Here is a 21,688-nt window from a genome sequence, read left to right as displayed (position 1 = left end):
TACTGCTACAGTCATGTCGTTTTTTATTTGAATGCTTTTCGATATTTTAGGGGCAGGTTGAAAATCTAAAATCAAAATAAATATAGTACCTGACGCTTTTACAATGGTTATGTTTCCCTCCTCAGCATGAATGAGCTTATCCTTCACAGAACTTGAAAATGCATCAAAACTTTCGATTTTATCCATTTCATGGTATTCAGCCAATGCTGCATCATCCAAACATTTTAACTTTCGTTCCCTTGACTGCCGGCTCTTTTGATAAGTTTCAGTGAGATAGAAGGGACATCCCGGGAAAATGGAGGGATATGCATTGTCAATAAGTTTAGGATATTTCCTTTGGACTTTCAACGTAGTTCCATCTTTTAGTGGAAATTCATCTTCTCGAATAATCTGCTCTTCCGGAAAATGCTTCGCGCAAACAACAGTTCGAGAATTAACTATCAAATCTTTCCTCGGGATTTTTTTCAACCAACGGTCGCGTTGTTCTGCTTGCTTCGGAAATTTAAATACCGAAACATACGACGTACTTCCATCGTAGTTTGATTTACAACCGGTAACACAACATCTATCAGGCATGTTTGAGTTTTCAAATACAAATTTTAAGCATAGTAGATACTAAAAAACACGAGTAAATAGCAAGAGAATTCAAACTTGGCTCCGCAAAACATAAACAAAGGACTCCCTCTCCACTTTCACGCAATGAATGATGGGAATGCAGACAAAGGTTGGGGGAAATTTAGAGAGTGGGTGGTAGACGATTCAGACGGCATTCCCCTGCGCGATGTTTTCACTGCCTGTTTCTTACATGGCCTCCTCCTCTAGTCGGCCTTGGTCTAAGGGGGACATCCGTCTCTAATTTTGAGAGGCCACACTCTACATTCTTATTAACACGCTTTCATTAGCTTCACCTGTATGTATCTTGTAACGGAATCTTGCAACTGAAACTTCGCCCACTTCCTGCAATCGGATTCTTTTGAAATTTGGCACGCGATCTCAGACCCAATGACAATACAATATTCTATAATCAAATTAAATAACTATTAATTGTTAGATTTTTCTAATTTTAATAAATATTTGACCTTAATTCTAACAATGTTAAGAAGAAAATTTTTCAAAATATGTACTAAAAATGCTCGCAAAAATGATTTTAAAATTATTTGTAAAAACCTTTGTTTTTTTTCTGCATCAGACAAAATTTGTTCCATTGTTCCAAGGTAATTAGAACATAAGTTATTATTGTTTTTAACTAATTTCATGCGAAACTTTAGGTGAGCCTTCTATTGGCAATTCATTGCTGATCAGGCCATTGTTGACTGTTGTTGTTGTTGATAAAAACTGAGCATATGTATATATGTATGTACCTATGTATCTATGTAGTCATCTATGTATGTAGTCATCTATTTCCGAGTTACTTCTTCCGAACGACAGTGAACTGACTATCGAACCAGGTATCGATGGATTTATAACCTTCTTGTCTTTATGTTTGGCTATTTAACATAATCCTCCGATAATAAATAGCGGATGTATCAATTAAAAACTACTGATTATTACACTTAGAAGATTTTGACATTTCTCCCATAGTATCCTCCCATTTTTGAGGGGTGAGCGCTAATGGGGTGTAAGATTTATTACCCTCTTATTACTCCCCTCAATGACGTTAGTTCCTCTCTCTTCTTTTCCTAAGGCTTTCTTGAAGAATAAGTGCTTTTGAATGTGAATCCATGCAGATGCTTGCTATTAGCTGTTAAATTAGCAACATCTGCACTTTTCAATTTGTGTTTAGAAAAGAAATAGCATTGAAAATGATATTTCTGAGTCAAATTGTTTATTAACAATTTAATGAACATTGTTACATTGCTGTCGAATGCGAAAAGTTGACATTAATTCCCCTCCAGTAGAAAATTTTATATATATATATATATATATATATATATATATATATATATTAAATCGTATTCCAGATACTTACTGCGTATTTTGCATCGTTTTACGTTACTACAAATGTACACACATAAAGTGCTTTCCAGAGCTCAGCAAACGATTTTGAAAATTATTTGTGTCTTTAAGAGCCAGACTCTTCAAAGTTCTTTAGAAGGGTATACACACATTGAACATGTCATTCATAATACAGTGAAATCCAGTTATATCGAACTTAAGAATCGGGACTAGACATTTATTTGTTTGAAACGGGTATTTAGTTGCATTGGTATTCGTTGTAATAAGATTTCCCTGTATTTTTCTTTTGAAAACTTCCTAAGGTGGAAAATGATACATAGTCTGCCCCAAATAGAATCGTGAAACGTTTCTTATGGGATCGTAACATTACTCCTACTTAAGACATATGTGATATTACACAGTTCTAAAAACATTACATGAGAACCAAAACAGCATAATTTTTATTTTCCAGCGCAGCAATGCAAACTGTGGTTAATTGCAAAGTTAAAACACCTCCATTTTTTAATTGGCTGTTTTAGAATTAACTTTAAAAAAGGATATTATGATTAACTGCAGTTTTTGAGTGATTTAATCAAGATATCATTTACTTGTGTTACTTCATACTTTTCAGAACGAATCAAGCTTGCACAAATAGCCTTTAGATTTAAAAAACATTTTTTATATTTTTTGAAATACGTTGCTTAATTTTTATTTTCCAACAGCGCTATCATTTTTGAAAAGAATTAAAATTCAGGACAATACTTATTCTTCCAGGAAAAAATAAATAAGGTTTTTGAGCAATAGCACATGCTTATTATACTTAATTGACCAAAGTTTGTTACTTTGATTTTTCAGTTTGTGTTGATGACAGAAATAACTCTAACTCGTTGTTTTAATATTTATTAAGAAGTCAAATATTCGTTGCAATGGTTACTAATCATATGCGCTCATTCAAGGTTTAGCTTAAACAGATTTTACTTTTAAAAGGGGGGGGGGGTAAAATTACATAACAGAAAAACATCAATACAGATGAACTTAAAAAGGAAATTTTCATCTAAATAGAAAATTTCCAGATTACTAATACCCATCATTTAAGATTGATAAGAAAACAAACATACAGACGGCTTCCTGAAGTCTCCAGAAATCTTTTAAAATAGAAATAATATATTTAATATTTAGTTATCTTTATAAGAATTTGGGAGCTCTATTTTTGAATACTAAAAATACTTTTAGTCCACTCATATTAGACATTAAAATCGCAAAGTGCGATGTAGTTCTGATTTTTTGATACGTTATTTGGGTCAGTTGAAGTAGTGCAAACTTAAGTTTGCAGTTTTCAAAAACGCGTGCTCGCTGCGTAATTCGCGAAAAACTGCCAAATTTTCAGACTTTTTTTTCGTTTTTCCTTTCTAAATCCTAAACTATCCAACTTTCGATGCTAAATGTTAAGATTTTAAGAGTGTGAGAAGTTTAGAATGCATCGTAATTCAAAAATTGGCCATTTTTGACAGAAAATAAAAAAAAAAAATACTTTGGTCACATTTCAGGGCAAATAGCGACATAAATTCCTTCTCTACAAGAAAAAACTGGCCATACAGTTACAGTAAATTTAATTGGCCTTCATTGAAGCCAAAAATGTAGTCTGTAGCTTCATTAGTTCTTTTGCTGTCGCAAAACAAATAAATAATCAGAAAATTCGGTTTTTGATGAAATGAGACAAAACACTTTTCAAGGCAATGTGGAAGATCCTATTCTAAACAAAGGGGCAAAGATATGATATAATAACACTCCAATGTGTGTTTATATAAGTTATCTGTATTGGGAAAACACGCCAGTTTTGAACAAAAAAAAAAAAAGGACAATAGTGGACGATAGGTAACGCAAACATTCCTTCCCCTACGTAAATATATCTGTCACATTGATGTTCGACCGCAATACAACACAACCGACAAATACAACAGTAAATTAAATATAAAATGATCAATAGTAATAAATGAAGTTACATACTCTTTCGCAAATTAAGATAATACGCAATAAAATTGTTTTTGGTTCGACGAATCAATGACAGCAGTTGACAGAGAGAAAGAGCGCAGGAAGAGGAAAAAAATGCATTGTTACTTGCTCACATTAGCTTTCGGTACAATTAGTTTCTAATCACCCCTCCATCTCACCGACAAATACAACAGTAAATTAAGTATAAAATGATCAATAGTAATAAATGCTTTATAAGAAATGGCGTACAGGTCTAGAAAATAGGTTACAAGAGAGTAACATACTGCATAACTTTGAACAGTTCATAATTTATACACTTGATAAAAAATAAAATTAAAACCCACTTTGCTTAGTGTTTTCAAAGACTTATCTTATTATTTTCAAGGACTCTAGAACAATTAAAATTATTTAATGCCCTTCATTTGTACTTTCCAGCCTCTGATATTTTTGTACTTGATTGTAAATTTTTACAGTCCTGTTCTAATTTTGTAAGACAAAACAGCTATTTTAAATTTAAAAGAAATTCGGAATTGTATAAATGGCAAGATATGAAACATGTGAGTCACAAAAAATTTGTAATATCGTCGCCTCAGAGCAACAGTAAGATATCTAATCCCCGAAATAACACTACGATATCTTACTATTGCTCTGAGATGACGATATCATCGACGACCTCATTTATCCAAAAGTTAGTGATGAGTCACAAATCTTGAAAACAAGTGATAGACAAGTGATTTAATAATAAGCACTTTTTTGTTTTACTGTAGCAAAATAAGTTTTTGACACTGCGGCAAAATATACTAATATAAAATTACACTTATTAGTTACATTTGCGTACTGAGAATACTTAAAAAAAAAAAAAAAAAAAACCCACACACAATGACCGACACTTCTTTTCCTCCAATCTCAAAATTATAATTGAAGAGCGACCATTAAGAATCCGAGAATCCCCCCCCCAAAAAAAAAAAAACTCACACACAGAATATATATTGTAAGTGAAGACTCGTATTAAACTTGAGAAACACTTGAAATCTGGCGGAGAGCTTGTTATGGCACAGAAAACAACGTATAGGCGCTAAACATTCTGACGGAAATGTACGGCTATGTCTCGTAACTGTTCTATTTTCAGAGGCTTTTATTATATTTATTTTCGTGCTGTTAAAGGGAATTCCAATTGTTAGTTAAACGAACTACACTATAATATTAAATCTAATTAGAAGACATATTTATTTTTTTCATCTTAAAAGAGCAACCGTAAGAAAATGTTTTAGTGTAATATTACGTTAAAGCTTCTACTCTTAAAAACTGAAGCTTTTTAGAATTTTATAGGTTTTTTATTGCATGTGTTTTTGAATGTAAAAATTATCTGTGTTTGGTTGGATTTTTAATTAGTGGGACTTGGAAATTTATTTTATTTAGTCGCAGAAGCAAACCTGTTTAATCGCCCTTTAGCGAGTGACCAGTGAACACTGAACAGTATCACATCTAGTTTAAATGTGCACATATGGAGTGAAAAAAACGCAACTATTTCAACAAACAAAAAAAGGGGGGAGAGAGAGTGCGGTGAAAATTTCTTCATAATGATGGTTTTGATGGTATTTCATCATAGAGCACTTATTTCTAAGCTGGAAAACGAAAATGCGCGATCAGAAAACATTTCTAATCCAGAATCGCCCATGAGAAGAACATTCTTTTTTTTTTCCTTTTTTTTCAAGGCCATATCATGGGTGAAGTCTCGCGCAAACTCGAAAGAAACTCTTTTGAAATCTGAATCGGCAATTTATATTCACCAATTGGGATTGCTCTGCTGCTGTATTGTTTAACATTACCAGCAATTCATAGCATTTCCAACGCCTTTTTTGTCTTAAAGAAGTACTATTTTTACTGGTTAAATAGAATATGACTGGAGCCCGGATTAAAATATAAATGCATATGTGCTTGTGCCATTGCATATTTCTACTTTTGCATACATGTGCATCTACTTGTTAATATTGCATGGTGCATATCTGGATCAAAACTTTTTTTTTTTAGTTTTTTTAATAAACGCTTTGCTACTGCGTTCTACACTTGTTTTTAGTCATTTAACGTAAATGAAGTTAAAAGCTTTTTTTTTTTTTTTGGTTCTTCAACAAACATTTAAATTGGATGACCCATGGAAAGCAATTCAGTGTAAATGAATATGACAAATCCTGGTAGAGAATAAGAACTTCTTACACTAGATAAAATTGAAATTTCAGAGATTTTTAATGCTGCAATTCTTTTGCAAATTAAAATAAGCATTATATTTAAATTTAAATAACTATATACACTATGTATAATGGGGTATTAAAGGAAGGGATGGAATGGGGGTGAGGGAACTGTAGCCGAATCTTCCGTTTGGTTAAAACTTAAAACAGATTAAATTGTGATTTCCAATGGAATAGAAAGGCTTGAAGGGAATAGTTTCGCTCTGCATTCAGGGTTTTGTGATCTGAAAGTTATTACTTTCAATTTTACCAGCCATGTATATTATACTTCATTTACAGTCTAAGGGGCCATAGCCCCCTCCCCCTTCATGAGGTCAGAACTTACTCCAGACCGAATTTTAAAAGCCGAAATTTTGATTTTTTTTTTTGCAAATTTAAGAAGGCATTATAATAAAAAAAATGCATACATTTTTATGATGGCGTATTAATGTTGGTTTTGGGGGGAGGGGGCTAAAAGAACTATGGTCTCTTCTCCCATTTCGTCAAAACTTGAAACAGATTACAATGTGATTTGCAGTGGAATGGAAAGGCTTGGAGGAATAGCTTATTCCTGCTGTCGAGATTTTTTAATCTATTACTTTCAAATTAACATAGGCATATATTTTACTTTGTTCAAAGGATAAGGGGGCAATAGCTCCTCCCCTGAGTTTAGAATTTACACTAGATAAAACCCAATTATCGGAAATTTTACAACCTGCAATACTTTTACAAAGCGAACTTAAAATTATTTTTAGGCCTATCATTTCGGAAAATTTTAGGAGAGAGCACCCGATACCCCCTAATGTCATCAAAAATTACTTAAAATTGCATTTTTACTGCTCTAAATTTGATTATATCTGGAGGAAATTTGTTACTTTTTTTCCCAAATTACTCAAACCTTCCTCCTTAGTTCAGAAAAACATAGAATAAAATGGTATTTTGGCGCTTCAATTTCATACTTCTGGTGTGGTACTTCTCTTCCTTGTAAATTTATATCGTCCCCTAAGTGAGATTTTGAATGTGCTTTTAGGGGGAGAAGATCTCATTAATCTCCAACTCCTTCGTTTATGTACCATAAAAATGCTCAGTATTGTTTTTCTAGCCTTAATTCCCGAAACATTCTCCGTTCCTTTAACGTGACTAAAAAAATGTTGATTTTTAGGCCCTCAAGGTTAAAATTTTCTTTGTCCGGTAACCCATTCCGTCCAAATGTTAGTTAAAATTTTGTTTTCAGAACCTCAATATCAAAAAATTTCAGAAGACAGCACCCGAACCCTTGCGCCTCTTCTAACTGTTTAAGATAAATTAAAATACGTTTTAAAGACTTCAATTTTGAATTCTCTGAACCCTAACTCTTTTCCCAACATTACTATAAAATGTAGTATATAAATTGTCTTTTAAGATTTCAATTTCCAAATCTAGCCCAAGAAGATATCTAAATTCTTCTCTATGCATTTGAGGTCGCAAAAGGGAGTCGCAAATTGCGCTTCTAGAACTTCCCCTTCCCTGGGGGGGGGGGGGGTTCCCCCAAGCACTTCCCAGCACATTTTTTTAATATCAACTTTTTGGACATTAAAAACTAAAACAGTTTTTTAAGGATTTTCATTGTAGCAAAAGAAAAGCATTAGTTACAGAAATCAGAAAAATTGAAATAAAAGAGTCACTAATTACTACTAATATTTTGCTTAAAAATTTAAGAATTAGTGTGGATTTACGAGTATACTGCTGTGCTAAGCACAGATGTGGTATCTGCAATAGAGCTCAAAATGGGAAATTGATGATTAAAGTTTTACAACTCGTTTCTTTGATTTATGACTTAATTAAATGCTCAACTTGCGGTAGTTGTTTCGTAAATAACTTATCTAAAAACTGTAAGAGAGTATTTTTGTAAAAATCTTAATTTAAAATTAATAAATGTAGTTAGGACAAATTTTCTTTTCAAAATCTTTCCATATATTAAGCTATTTGCACCGTAAGTGACAATTACTAGGCATTTTTAGGGGTATCTACACAGATACGACAAAAGTAGCTTAGAAAAACGTGCTCAATGTATCATTAAATAATACTGAAAACATCTGCTTTCTTTGGACTTAGATGTTTCGCTTTATTTAATAATACAAATCTAACAGAATCTATCTTCTGAAAGATACCATTTTCAAAACTCCGGACAGTTAAAACTGTAATCTATAACAATTTTTTGTTTTTTATACTCAAAGAATGTGTTTATTTTAATAATGTTTTATTTTCTAGATTCATTTTTACCGAACATGAAGATAATTTTGGCAGCAGACGATACTTAAATAAAAATATTACTGGTCGTAGAATGAAATGCGTTTTTTTTTTTTTTTTTGCATGAAAGAATTAGTGAATATTTTACATGCATTTCATCTTTAGAATTCGCATTTTAAATAACCATTTAAATAGAAAAAGCTGAATATTTACTTTAACAATTATGCAAAGTTGTATTAGTTTTTATTATCAACCTGTGTCAACTATTCAACGGTAAACTAATTTCAATATTCTGTGTTACAATAAACTGCTACATTATTAAATTTGCTGCTTTACTAAGGTATAAAAGTCGTATCTACAAATTACTAAGGAAAAAAGTGGTAACTGCGCAGATACCACATTAAAGGCTTAGTATTTGTCACATACGTTCAAATTGCCTTAGCAAACTAAGCAAATTTGCAGTTACGACTTTTTTCTTAAAGCTTTTTTTAATATTTCGCGTTTACAAATCACCAAAAAACTTGAGATTTAGGTAAATTAAATTACTAACGATCACCTGGTGACAATAACTCAATTTTGATAATATGTGCAGATACCACATCTGTGCTTAGCACGGCAGTATACACGAGTATACGGGTCATTCTTCAAAAAGTGTAACTTTTCTGTTACATGCCTTTTACAGCAAAAACTTTAAGGAACAATTCTTTTAACAATGATTTTTAATTTCATCAAGAATATATCTATTTAAACCTCCCAACAATTTTTTAATAATAATTTTTATTTTAGTATATTTTTGATTCACAACATGTGTATTCTCACCTCCGTGGCATGTCACACACTTTGTGTGACTGTTTATGTTGCTTAATAACTTGTTTAATTAAAACTATATAGTTATTTATTGATTATTCCTTGCACAAGTGTCTCAAATACTAAATGTTTAAGTATATTTAGTTTTTAATATTGTGTTTTAGTTCGTTTTAGTAGGATAACATGTACGAGGCGTATTTTTAAAGTAAGTTCCGTTTTTATATAAAAAAGGAACGAGTACAGATAGAGCTAAGTAATTTAGTGCACAAAATTCTACCACCCTTACGCTATTTTTCGACATTGCTCCCGTGATTTTCCAAGCATTTGTCATAGCGTGGTACAGGTTTTTGTATACCTATTCGTACAAAGTTACCGCCTGTTTAGTCAACCATGAGGACTCTTATAGGGCTTTGGCTGGGGCGTTTTTAAACATCCTCTGGTCTGCCCTTACCTCGCTCGCAGCATCTTTCATTTGTTTCGGCATCTAAAGTCTTTCCAAGGTAGTCTGTGGCACAACAGCAATTATGAGCTCATAGAACATGTTATCCCATGGCTGACTACACAGGCGGCAATTTTCTATGAATAGGTATACAAAAACCTGTACCACGCTATGACAAATGTTTGGAAAATCACGGGAGCAATGTCAAAAAATAGCATAAGGATGGTAGATTTTTGTGCAATAAATTTCTTTGCTCTATCTTTACTCGTTCTTTTTTTATATCAAAACGGAACTTACTTTAAAAATACGCCTCGTATATGTCACACAATAAATTCTCACCTCCGTTACCTAAGCACAAAATGCCATTCTTCATTAATGACACATGGCAGTAATGACATCAAATTTTATTTTCCATGACACAAGGAAGCCCCCTTGTTTAGTTTCAGCTGCTGTTGAAGGTGTGAGATTTTTGTCGAAAAACAAAAAGATAGATTTTGCTTTAAAAACTTAGTATAGTTATTTTGATTTCTCACTTCCGTGAACTTAAATTTCAGGGGTGTAAAAAAAATGTAAAAAAAAAAAGTGAACATGTTTTCATATGCTTAATGTGTGCAGATTGTAGCAATGAAGGAAAAAAGATTCCCCTGAAAAATGTATTTATTAGGCCTATATTAATGGAAAACTCTTCACCTCCGTGAATCTCAGTCCTTATCAATGTCATTATTTCTGAGGTGAAAATGATGGAGGGGAAAAACATCAATAATAGGCATTCTGCTAAAATTATAAATTGCCAGTATATCCTCAAATTTACTAAATACTATTTTTTAACATACATCTGAAATACTATATATAATTTTTACTAATTAAGCTGTACATTAATTAAAAGAGCTTAATATTATATTCCTACTAATCATTAAAATAGCTGATTGTTTGCACAATTAACAAAATTACTACTTTGATATTAAATTGGCCTCGATTTTTAAATATTAAAAGTTTTTTCTTTTTTTTTATTTCCATGAACAAGGCATTTTTTAATTTTTTATTTATGAATAAAATAATTGGAACTTAGCTGGGCCATTGTTTGTGGTTACTTCTAGTAGGTAACACTTTCATCTAAGAATGAAAAAAAAAGCAATCAAAAGGTTTAATTTTTGCATTTAAAAGTTATGTTTTCTGGAGAATGACTTTAATACGTTACCTTGGATACCAATAACAGCCAACAGTAAAACTAGCCAAACAAAATCTCAAAAGCACAAGTCATGACACCATACACACTCTTGGTGTAAGTAAGCAAAAAGCACTTTGCACTTGATCAGTGGGAACTCGTCAACGTAAATATCTCAACGTACTCACATGTTGGGCGAAATGAGAGAATATACTGTGACTCTGATAAGTTCGGCCTCGACTTTGACAATATTTACCTCTTTTTACAGTAATAGAGGAAAGGGTGACTGGCTTTGAGTTGAGTTACTTTCTCAGTAGTTTTGCAAAAGCATTCCAACTCAAATCCGTTACAATAACACTTCCCTTTTCCTCTGAACTCCCCAAAAGAGGTAAATATTATCAAAGTCACAGAGCCACACTATGCACAAAAGGCTGATATAATTAAAAAATATTGCGATTGTTCTCCTGCCCAAAAATTTAGTGTGTAAAAAGCTTCTAGGAGAGTCTCCCCTCAACCAACAAATTTGAATTTTCAACTCGGTTTTGTGCTAATATTCCTATTTTGTGGATGTTCTATTTTAACAAGTGTGATATATTTTGTAAAATATATTTTTTTACTTAAAATCGAAATTTTAAGGGAAGAATTAAGTATAAAACAAAGTAATGATACGTAATCCATAAATTATATATAAGGATTTTAATCCATTATGTAAGGATTAATTAATTATATAAGGATTTTTAATCCATAATTTTCTTCAATGTATTGAAAAAAAATATAGATTAAAAAAATACCTTTATTTTTGGGGATGGTCCTTTAATTTTGTTCAAGATTATTGTAAAAGTTTCATTTCTTTGCAATGGCCACTCTGATTTTTTGTAATAATTTTAATGAAAGCTGTGTCTTTTTTTTCTGTTTCAAATCGTTATTTAGCGTAACACAGTGATTACTTAAAATACATTTTTTTTTCTATTTTAGGTCGCTCTCATATGGCTTTTGTACGTCATGTAAATAACGAAGGAGATGGAGATCCTTTTTATGAAATAATCGGGGTTGTGACTTTGGAAGATGTAATTGAAGAAATTCTGCAGTCGGAAATAATCGACGAAACTGATGTGCTAAGTACAAAATTTTGTTTATTTCTTCAATTAATTTTCATAAGCAGTTTTAAAAGCCATTTTTTATTATTTACTCTTCAATGGATTCCCCATTCCTTCCTCAGTGGCACGACAGCCCTGGGTGGGCTCTGGTATAATCTCTATAACTAGAGAGGCCGACGCATCCGCCATTTTGGAGCATGCGTACAACAGGGAAAGCAACCTTTATTGGCAATCATTCGCCAAACAGGGAACAAGAGAATCGTAGAGCGAAGATGAACATTGGCGAAATTTTGGAATCAGTTGGCTTTGTTTCCAGGCTGCCAGTCACTTCGCGGGCTATTATTTATCCATTTCTTTTTTCTTTCTGCATCTGCTGGAAATCTGAAGAGCTGAAATCCTTTTTTGTGGAGCTGTTTACACAATTAACAGCCGAACAACCACCCATTTCACTCAATTTAACAGCTAAAGAAATGAAAACTTCAGCAGCAATGCTATCGCTACGAAGCACTGGATCAAGTTTGCTCCAAAATGGCGGATGCGTCGGCTCCTGCACTATAGGGGGCTTAAACCCTGGCATTCTCAACAATTTTCTTCCATGCCTCTCTTTTTTTGATCATGGCTTGCTTCAAGGGATTAGGGTAGACCGGGGCACGTTTACGCAGTGCCCTTTTTCCAAAACGAGTTATAACAGGAGATTGACTGTCATACCAGATTGATGCTACTCCCTCTAGCAAATATTCTCACAAGTTTTTGAGCATCAGTCGAGCTTCGGTTTAGCATGCGGATAGAAAAATCTGTTTTCAACCGAGTTGAGTAAGTTTTGTGTTGAATGTTTTGAAGCTTATTGTGAATAAATAATACAGAGTTAAGAACAAATAAATATATAAAAATTAGCAGAATTTTTCTTTTTTTGGGAAGTGTATTTGTATGGACGGAAAAATTATTAAATTTTGTTGCACGTTAAAAATAAATCCAAACTTGCCGACAGGGCACGTTTACACATTTTCAGTGGGGCACATTTACGCACGTTCTTACTGTGACTTATTACTCTGTCTTACTTCAAAACGGGGCCTGGACGATTTTTTCGCTCTGTACTGTTTCAAACCTTTAATATTTTTATGTTATTTAGTTTTGAAAATCACAATTCACTTCTAATTAAGTAACAGATTCATATCTTATAGCTTACAATCATATAGCATTGTCTTCATGCCTATAAAACGTTCTTTAATTGTGTGTAATTTTCTTATTATTAAAGTTTTTTTGGATAAATAAAACATTTAAATTTGGTTAAATATTTCATACACTTACTCCTTGCTAGGATTTTTACTATGCGTAAACGTGCCCCGTGTTCGGGGCAAGTTTACCCAAACGACTTGGCCTTAAAAAAAAAACTTTTTTATGGTTAAAAAACAAGCTGTGCATCAACTGAATATATGAATTTTGACTCCATTAACTGCTTCATACAACCACAATGTTAAAGTTGTGTACGGAATATAATCTGGTTTTATAATGTAATATGATTGAAAGTTATTTCCTATGCCCATTGCAATAAAAATCAGCAAGAAATTGGTCTGGAACTAAAGAAACGGAAACCACTTTCCTTTTTTCCAGTATTGATTTTGATTGATATGTCAGCACTATCTTCGATTTCTTACTGTATGTTATTTTCCATTAGTTAAAGTAGTTATTTTGGAACAAAACGCCAAACGTCATCCCCATTTTTAATTTATTTCTTTAACTTATTGCGCAACTGCTTACATACAAATTTGTTAAAATTCCAAATAATCACAAGAAATGAATGTCAATAATAATTGTAAAACTAGGCTAATAATAGCAAAAATAGGTAATAAAGCAGTAATGAAAAAGTATTTATATCTAATACTGAACGTAATCTGTTTTACTTTCCTCTATGCAAAGAGTCTTGAATTTTGTTAGTTCACTTCAGCATTTTGAACACACATTAGTGTAAAAAAAATAAGAATTTTTTTTTTTTTGAGACTAGTGGGCTCTGCCTCCTACAGATGAATTTCAGTTTTTTGAATTTTATTTAAGAATAAAATAGGCATTAATGTGTTTGCTTTCATGCTCTTCTTTTTGTAAATATTTTTCATATAAATATATCAATTTTGTGATAAACATTTTTATAGTGAAATTTCTTTTCTAAATCTGGTTCTCAAATGTAAATCCAGTTTAAATGTGCATTTTTCAACTTGTTCTATCACGTGCTTGATTTGATAACAAATAAGTCGTCTTGGATATTTCTAGGAAGTGCAAGTTGTACTTATTTTCTTAATTACGAAAAAAGTTTATCTTAAAGCTAATACAAAAAGGGGGGGGGGGAGAGAGAAGAAACAAAGAGGAAAATAAAGCCATGCATGAAGCTGAAAAAAAATAATAAATAAAAAGTTATAGTATTGATGAAACAGATTTAAAAAAAAAGAAGCAGTTGTGTATTGCAGCATCTTAAATATTAAAAGTCATGCTACCCATCTGTGTATCTATCTGTCTACACTGGTTATCATAAATTAAGGAAAAATCATAAAAGTAGCTACAACTATATCAAAGTAAGCCAAACCTTGCAAAATTTGAATATGTTGCCAAGTAAGAATTGCTCAATAAAAGTACAATACGCAAATTAGTGGCGCTGAAATCGGAGCGAGTCATCTGTGAGGACCATAAAAAGTCCATGTTTGAGAGCAAGACTATAAATTTTGTTGTGACACTTCCATAAGAAATCAGAGATAGCCATTTTTTAACAATGACTTCCAGGCATCATTTCCCTACAAAACTACAATGGAGAGCCATTGGGAGACTAGAGGCAGGGCAAAGTCAAACAGAAGTAGCCAGATGGCTGAATGTAAGTCCTTTTGTGGTTAATAGACTTTGGAGCCAATTTCAAACCACAGATTCGGCATCCATAGGGTCCCAAGGACGGCTTACGGCTACAATAAGGGCCGTTGACCGATATATTTGAGGTTATGTGCACTCAGGAATAGAGCCGCTGCTCCGACTAATCTCAGATCCTCCCTTGCTGCAGCCACCAGAAGGTTGGTGTCAACGTCAACCGTGCGTAGAAGGTTTCACGAAGATGGTCTGTATTCAAGGCGACCAGCCATTTGTGTGCCACTCACACCTCGTTATAGGAGGGATCGTTTTAAGTGAGCACGACGTGTCCACTGGAGGCCTAATCAATGGAGGGCTGTTCTCTTTTCGTATGAGTCTAGATTTAGTCTAGAAAGCAATAATAGGGGTTATTTGATATTGAGAGAACCTGGAACCCGTTATCATCCGTCAAACATCCGCGAATGAGATTGATACGAAAGAGGCAGTGTCTGTGTTTTGAGAGGCATGTCTTTAAATGGGCGCACTGTCCTCCGTGTCTTTCCAAGGAGAACTGTGAATGCTCAGGTTTATAGAGATGACATCCTTGATGCTTATGTGCGCCTATATGCTGGGGCAATAGGTGATGCTTTCCTGTTACAGGACGCTATCGCAAGACCACACAGAGCTTGCATCGTAGATGATTATCTTCCACAGGCTACAATTATTTGCATGAAGTGGCCAGCTCTGTCCCCAGACTTGAATTCTATCGAGCACGTTTGGGATGCTTTTTCAAGGCATCTAGCTGCTCTCAACCCGTCCCTGAAGACCCTTACCGCTCTTGATACTGCTTTGCAAGAGCAGTGGCTCCCGCTTCTTGTGAAACTGATACATCGCATAATTGACAGCATCACACATCGCTGTACGTGCTGTATTGCTTCTAGAGGGGATTACATTTCAAATTAAAGGTGCTTTTTCTATCACAAACTGACATTTTTAATTTGTTTATTTTAGGCATGTGTTAATTTCTATACTACCATAATTGTCTGATAATTTCTTTTTAAGTTATTTTATATCTCACTATGTGTTACATATTATGGGTAAATTTCATAAAATTATACATGTAACTTTTTTTCTAATCATCATTTTTGTGATTTTTCCTTAATTTGTGATAACCAGTGTATGTCATCGTTACTCCTGGTAAATGACAGAAAACTAGACATCGAACCAGGTATCGATGGATTCGTAATTTTTCAGGCTACGTGTTTGGCTAGATTGCGTAATTTTATGACCTAAACTAGTGGAGATATTAATTTAAAACGATTGTTTTTTTCTTTCCCCTCCATTTTTCTGATATTATGTTTCTCCTTATTGCTCTTTCGCTTCTCCCTTCATTCCGTTTCAAGGCTATATCGCCGTTTCAGTTCTTCTACACGATGTGAAAGCTAGCAGGATGTCTGTTTGCGGAAGTGAAAGAACTAAGGCGCGTTTTTGAATGATTTTCAATTGTCTCATCTTTTCCATTGTGTGAAAATTACAGACGCGCAGACCTTGGAACGGCTCCAGTGAATGTGGGTCAAGTTAGAGGCTTGCCTCTCTGAAAATTAATGTAGGTACTGCAGGGGTGCCCCCCCCAGGTGAGCACCCCTAGCACCCCTGGGTTATTGCCCATTTATTGTAACACCAAAGGTGCTAGCTGGGGAAGTACACCGACAAAGTACACCTGACCCGCCGCAGGCGGTGAAGTCGGGAATGTCGCCCTAGCTGCTAGTATATCTTTATGTTACATCAGTGTACTATTCAGTTGGGTGATGTAAGTTTCAGAGTTCAGAAACTTAAAAACAGAATATATATATCAAATTTCTACTTTCCAATTTCTTAGTAAAGGCATACTGTTTATTTTTTATCTTGTATCATAGTATACAACCCAAATTCAAAATAATGGAATATCAGAACTGTTTGAACAAAACTTGTCCCTGAGTTGGGAAAAATGAATGCATTCAAATTAAAAAGACTAAAAATGGTTATTCATGAATGGGTAAATCAATTTAAACAACTTTTCAAATATTATTTTAACAATTTATGGATCATTAACACATTAGAAAAATAAATTTTTTTATATGGGTCAAAAAATTAGAATAATATATTCATTCAATGTGAATTTTAAAAAGTAGCAAAAAATATCTACATACCTGTTACCCTATAGTTTGTCACAAGCATGGAGCTTGGTGCCCGGATAATTTTATGCTCGTTTAAAAGTCTTTTATTGCTCAGAATGTGTCATCAAGATGATAAATAGGAAAAAAATGAAGTTACATAGTATATCATTTCTTAAAGTTAGAAAAAATTATCCAACTCAATTCAAATGAATGTTTTACAATCTAGGGTATGTAAGATTTTAAAGGAACATGGAAGGAGTGACCAACTAAAAAGTAACCGAAGTAAACTAGGTAAAAAAATTGTAGTACCTGTCAGAGATGAACCCAAATTAAAGTAAATTGTAGAAAATAATCATGGAAAAATGCTTCTTACTTCCATGAGTGTTGGACAGAATGTATTATCTTATTCACGCCAAATACACTTGGACGGATACACTTGAACCAAATACTTTGCACAAACTGCAGTTGCGGATCTACGAATACCAAAGATAAACATGAAGCAGAAACGTGCACGACTCTCTTGGAGCAAAGAGAAGCTCAAACAGGGGCAACAAGGTTGAAAAAGTATTATATTCAGTATTGAATCTTTTTTTGAAATATCTGTAAACAAAAAAAGGTGTTCAAGTTTGACGTTTAAAAAGAAAAACATGTGAGAAATCTTGTGTAATACGTTCTCTCCACTTTGGCACATCCTTCTTGGTTTGTGGGTGCATGAGAGCTGCTGGAATGGTGACGTTATATATATCTTAAAATAAAACAATGTGTGACTTCCGCTGTTTATCAATAATACTGCATGATACTTTATCTGAGACACAGCAGTTACACATTTAGTGACACATTTTATCTTTCAGCAAGATTGTACTACGTGTCACATTTCTAAATCGACTCATAGATTTTAAACAGAAAGAAGAATTTCGGTATTAAACTGGTCAAGCAACTGTGCCAATCTCAATACAATCGAGAATTTGTGGTACCGTCAAATTTAAAGAAATCAGTTCAAGACATGGCTCCCACCAACAAAATTGAGCTCGTTACCGCATTGAAGAGAGTAAGGAAACAGTAACAGAAACGATTAAAGTAAACGGATGGTAGAATTCATGTGAGAAAGGATTAAAGCATTGAATCCAGCAAAAAATGATGCATTCTAGTATTGATATTGTTTTTTTTTTTGAAAGTGTTTTTCCTCCCTTTAATTTGAATATTCTAATTTTTTGACTCAATGTAAATCTTCATCACTATAAACTTTTGATTATTCTGTCTGAGATTATTTTTAATTGAGTATATTTGAAATGAAATGCACACTTTAAGGTCTAAGAAAGGTGGCACGTTCATTTAAATACCTAATTTGCACTTATGTTTGGTTAGAATAAATTTTTTTTCCAAAAAGTGGGAAATATTCTATTATTTTGAATTTGGGTTGTATATTAAGTATTTTCATTAGTGTTTCTCCAACGTAGTTCAGTTGCTTCAACTTCTTCTAGGCATATATAAATTTAAAATAATTTTTTTTAAAATATGTAAAAAAAAACTTTTAAATCAATAACCTTACAACAAAACCTTATTTAATCATTAGTAATCAAGAGAAAGTATGAATAAGTTCATTAAAATAATAGAGTCCCGAAAACTCGGCACTCGATACCCCGAACGAAGCCAGAAAATTGGTTCACACCCTGGCCAGACGAAACACCCCATGCCCAAAACATGTTGCACGCTTACTCTCGATTATCCCTGCAATTTCACAAACTCAGTCACTTTTCGATCCATGAGGCCGAGTTTTCGGGACTCTACTATAATAATAAAGAGATTCAAAAGTTGGGGTGGAAATTGAATTTTCTTATCTTAATAATTTGTATCTACTATAAAATCCTTAACAGCTGGTATTTCTATTGCATGGGGTGGTCGGGGGGACAATTTAAATTCACTTTGTTTCTAATCAATCTATCAATCTGTCTCTGCTTTCGTCAATGTTAAGTGTACGAAGATGCGCAATTTCTTTTGTAGATGTGCCCCCCCCCCCATTATTGAAATAAAAAGCTAATAATATATTCGTAAACCCCTTGTTGTTCTCTCGATTTTTCAGTACTAAAATTCATTTTAAACATTTTCCGGCCTTTTTATAAAGAGGTTTGAATATCTCTCGTCCGTTTGTATTAAATTTTAGTGAATTGCTCCAAAAATTCCGCCAAGTAAAAAAATATATATATTGTTAATATAAAATTTGTCACCGTCTTTTTCGAATGAAGTTTACTCGAAGCAAATCCAGCTTTTAGCTCAGAATTTATGTAGAATAAACAACCCCTAAATATTGCTGAAATTCATGGGAAAATGGTAGAGGGCCCTTAAAGAGTATAAATAAAAAAATCAAAGAAAAAGAACTGATTAAGCACCTCCTTGATAAGTATTTGGAAGCATTTAGTGTATTAAAAACTTAACTATTTCTCATTCATGTAGGGACCTATTACCAGCTCTTCTGAAGGAATAAGATCAGGAAACACATGCGATTTCCCGACGTGCAGTATTACGAGCTCTTCGCCTTCGACTTCAGGAAGCTTTAAATCTGGCCTTTCTCATTCGGAACTAAGTCGTTAGGCATATTACAAACTGCAAGTAAGAAGCGATCTCACAGTGGGAAAGACTTGCCATTCAGGAAAAAATATGACGTCGTTTTGTAGACGTGACATAAGATGGACCAACAAGAAATTGCAGCCTGAAAATTTGAAATGGTGTTGTTTCTATGCGTTCTTGTTTCATGTGGATTTTGTGGTTTTCAATAGTCGGCGCTTTTTTTTTCCTTTTTTTCCCCACATGTTACAAACATTTTTTTTTTATTGCTGATGAAATTTCAATAATAATTAGAGATGCAATATTTCCGGTGGGAGGAAAAACAAAATGAAATGGAATTTTTTTTTAAATTAAAATGTATTAATTGATATATCTTATTAGAAAGCGTTTAAAACGCTCAATATTTAAAGGTGTATGCACTCCATGGTATTTTTTTTCTTTTAAACAGATATATACATATAACTTTTGCTATTAACTTAAATTCACCAATAGCTTTCTTTGTTCAAACTATCAGAGATTATTCAAATTAAACAAATTACACAGTGCTACAAAAAAAATACCTTCAAATTGCTTCTGATATAATTCTTGCTGATTCTTATGTAAAATGACTCCTTGAATCCAAATTTGACCACCGTTTTCCCCCTACATGTCCCATTTTTTAGAAATGGTGCCCCCAATTTTTTTTCCGTTTTCGACAGTTTAATAGCCATTATTTTTATTTGGAGACAAAGAAAACATAAAATTAGCCATTGACACTCATCATAGGGTCTAGAGAGGTGCAAGGATTTAAAGTATGAACATTTAGACAAAGTCGGGAGACTGATAGTGGTATTCCCTTTAAAATATTTCAAAATTCAACAATTCCCATATGTTTTGTCTAGAGGTTTGTTTTACAATTTTTTCACTGATTTTGCGAACTAAAACTAGAGTGTAAAACTTACTCCGTGAGCTCCATGTCAGAAAAAAATTTTATGAAGCAAAAAATTGATCAAAAAGAAAAAAAAAATGGAAGCATCACATTTTACATGGAGTCGCATATCAGATCTTTAGTAAAGAACCTTCCTGTATTATTCAGCTGGCATTCCCAGATATAAGTATGATTAAAAATGAACATAGGATATGCTAATACAGTAGCATTAATGTATGGGGATTTATTTAGTGAAATATCTCTCATGACTTAATTTACTTCACGTGAAAGTTACGGCTTTGTTTTGTAATTCGATGAACAAGACTTTAAATTCAATTCATTTTAAGGTTAGCGTACAATAGTTCAAAAAAATGTCTAAACCACATTGATATCTACACTGAAATGAAATATTTTTTGCAGTATGTTTCCGTATTCTGTTTCTGCTTGATGGAATGTCCAGTAGTTTCGATGAATTCACCCTCCCCTCTTGCATAGGGTAGACCGGAGGATTGCCGCCACCCCTGATATTTGAGTCAGTGAAACCGGATAGCCGGCCTGACAGCTCCTGATCTGTAGCGAACAATGCTACAACCAATGTCCCATATTGATGGCATCTATTGCATGCATTGTTTTGTTCTTATAGTGACGAACGTTGTTTTGAAGAAGTTCGATCTTATTTTTACGCTTTGAATAAGCTGAGGTATGTACCTTTAGATGCTACAATAGCTGTATTTGCTATGAACAACCTTTAACTAATATTTTAGCCTATATTTTAATCAACAACCCACTCAGCAGAACTGGTCGGCGAGACGTCCCATAATGGTCGTATGTTTGACGTCTGGAGGGCGCTTCAATATGATGTCCACAGGACGCCTCTAATTTTATTTTTAGTAAAATTTAGCACAGAATATGAGTCAAAAGATGATAAAATTGTTGAAAATAGATGAAAAACGTATATTTTACTTCAAAAAAGTTTAATTACTAATTAAAACCGTGTTTTTCCAGTTTGGTCTTATAGCGTCAGTTTAGTCAGCCCCTGGGACGACATGACAGTGACCATTTGAGGACCCTTTTACTCAACCCGGGTTCCAGCCCTCTACCCTGGTCCCTGGGTCGTCCTGGCGACGGACTTCATGCCGTCTATGCGACGCCGAACTTTTTTACACTTATACTTCATCAAGATATTCCGCGTAAAAATATACTCCTTAGCAAGAAATAAATAAATAAATTATTGAAAGGTTTAAAATCGCGTCTTTTTGTTTCGAAACACATTGTAACGAAGAAACATGGATAAAATAAGCTTCCAACGGTAATTTTATTTTTGATTCTATTTCGAGATATTCATGCGTGG

The 21,688-nt window shown here is 33.3% G+C and overlaps 1 protein-coding gene across 1 annotated transcript in view; it reads left to right on the top strand.

The window, feature by feature from the left end:
* The window catches only part of LOC129218841 (unextended protein-like), a 154,004-nt gene that overhangs the window by 81,224 nt on the left and 51,092 nt on the right, over window positions 1-21,688 (top strand). Inside the window, exon 5 of the mRNA XM_054853162.1 lies at window positions 11,768-11,911. Within this exon, the coding sequence (XP_054709137.1) occupies window positions 11,768-11,911 (144 nt within the window). The remainder of the gene's footprint in view (window positions 1-11,767; window positions 11,912-21,688) is intronic.

This window comes from Uloborus diversus, chromosome 3 (assembly GCF_026930045.1).
Source record: "Uloborus diversus isolate 005 chromosome 3, Udiv.v.3.1, whole genome shotgun sequence".
In the NCBI taxonomy this organism is placed as follows: domain Eukaryota; kingdom Metazoa; phylum Arthropoda; class Arachnida; order Araneae; family Uloboridae; genus Uloborus; species Uloborus diversus.
Note: the sequence above shows the minus strand (reverse complement) of the source record. Positions and strands in the feature narration are given on the sequence as shown.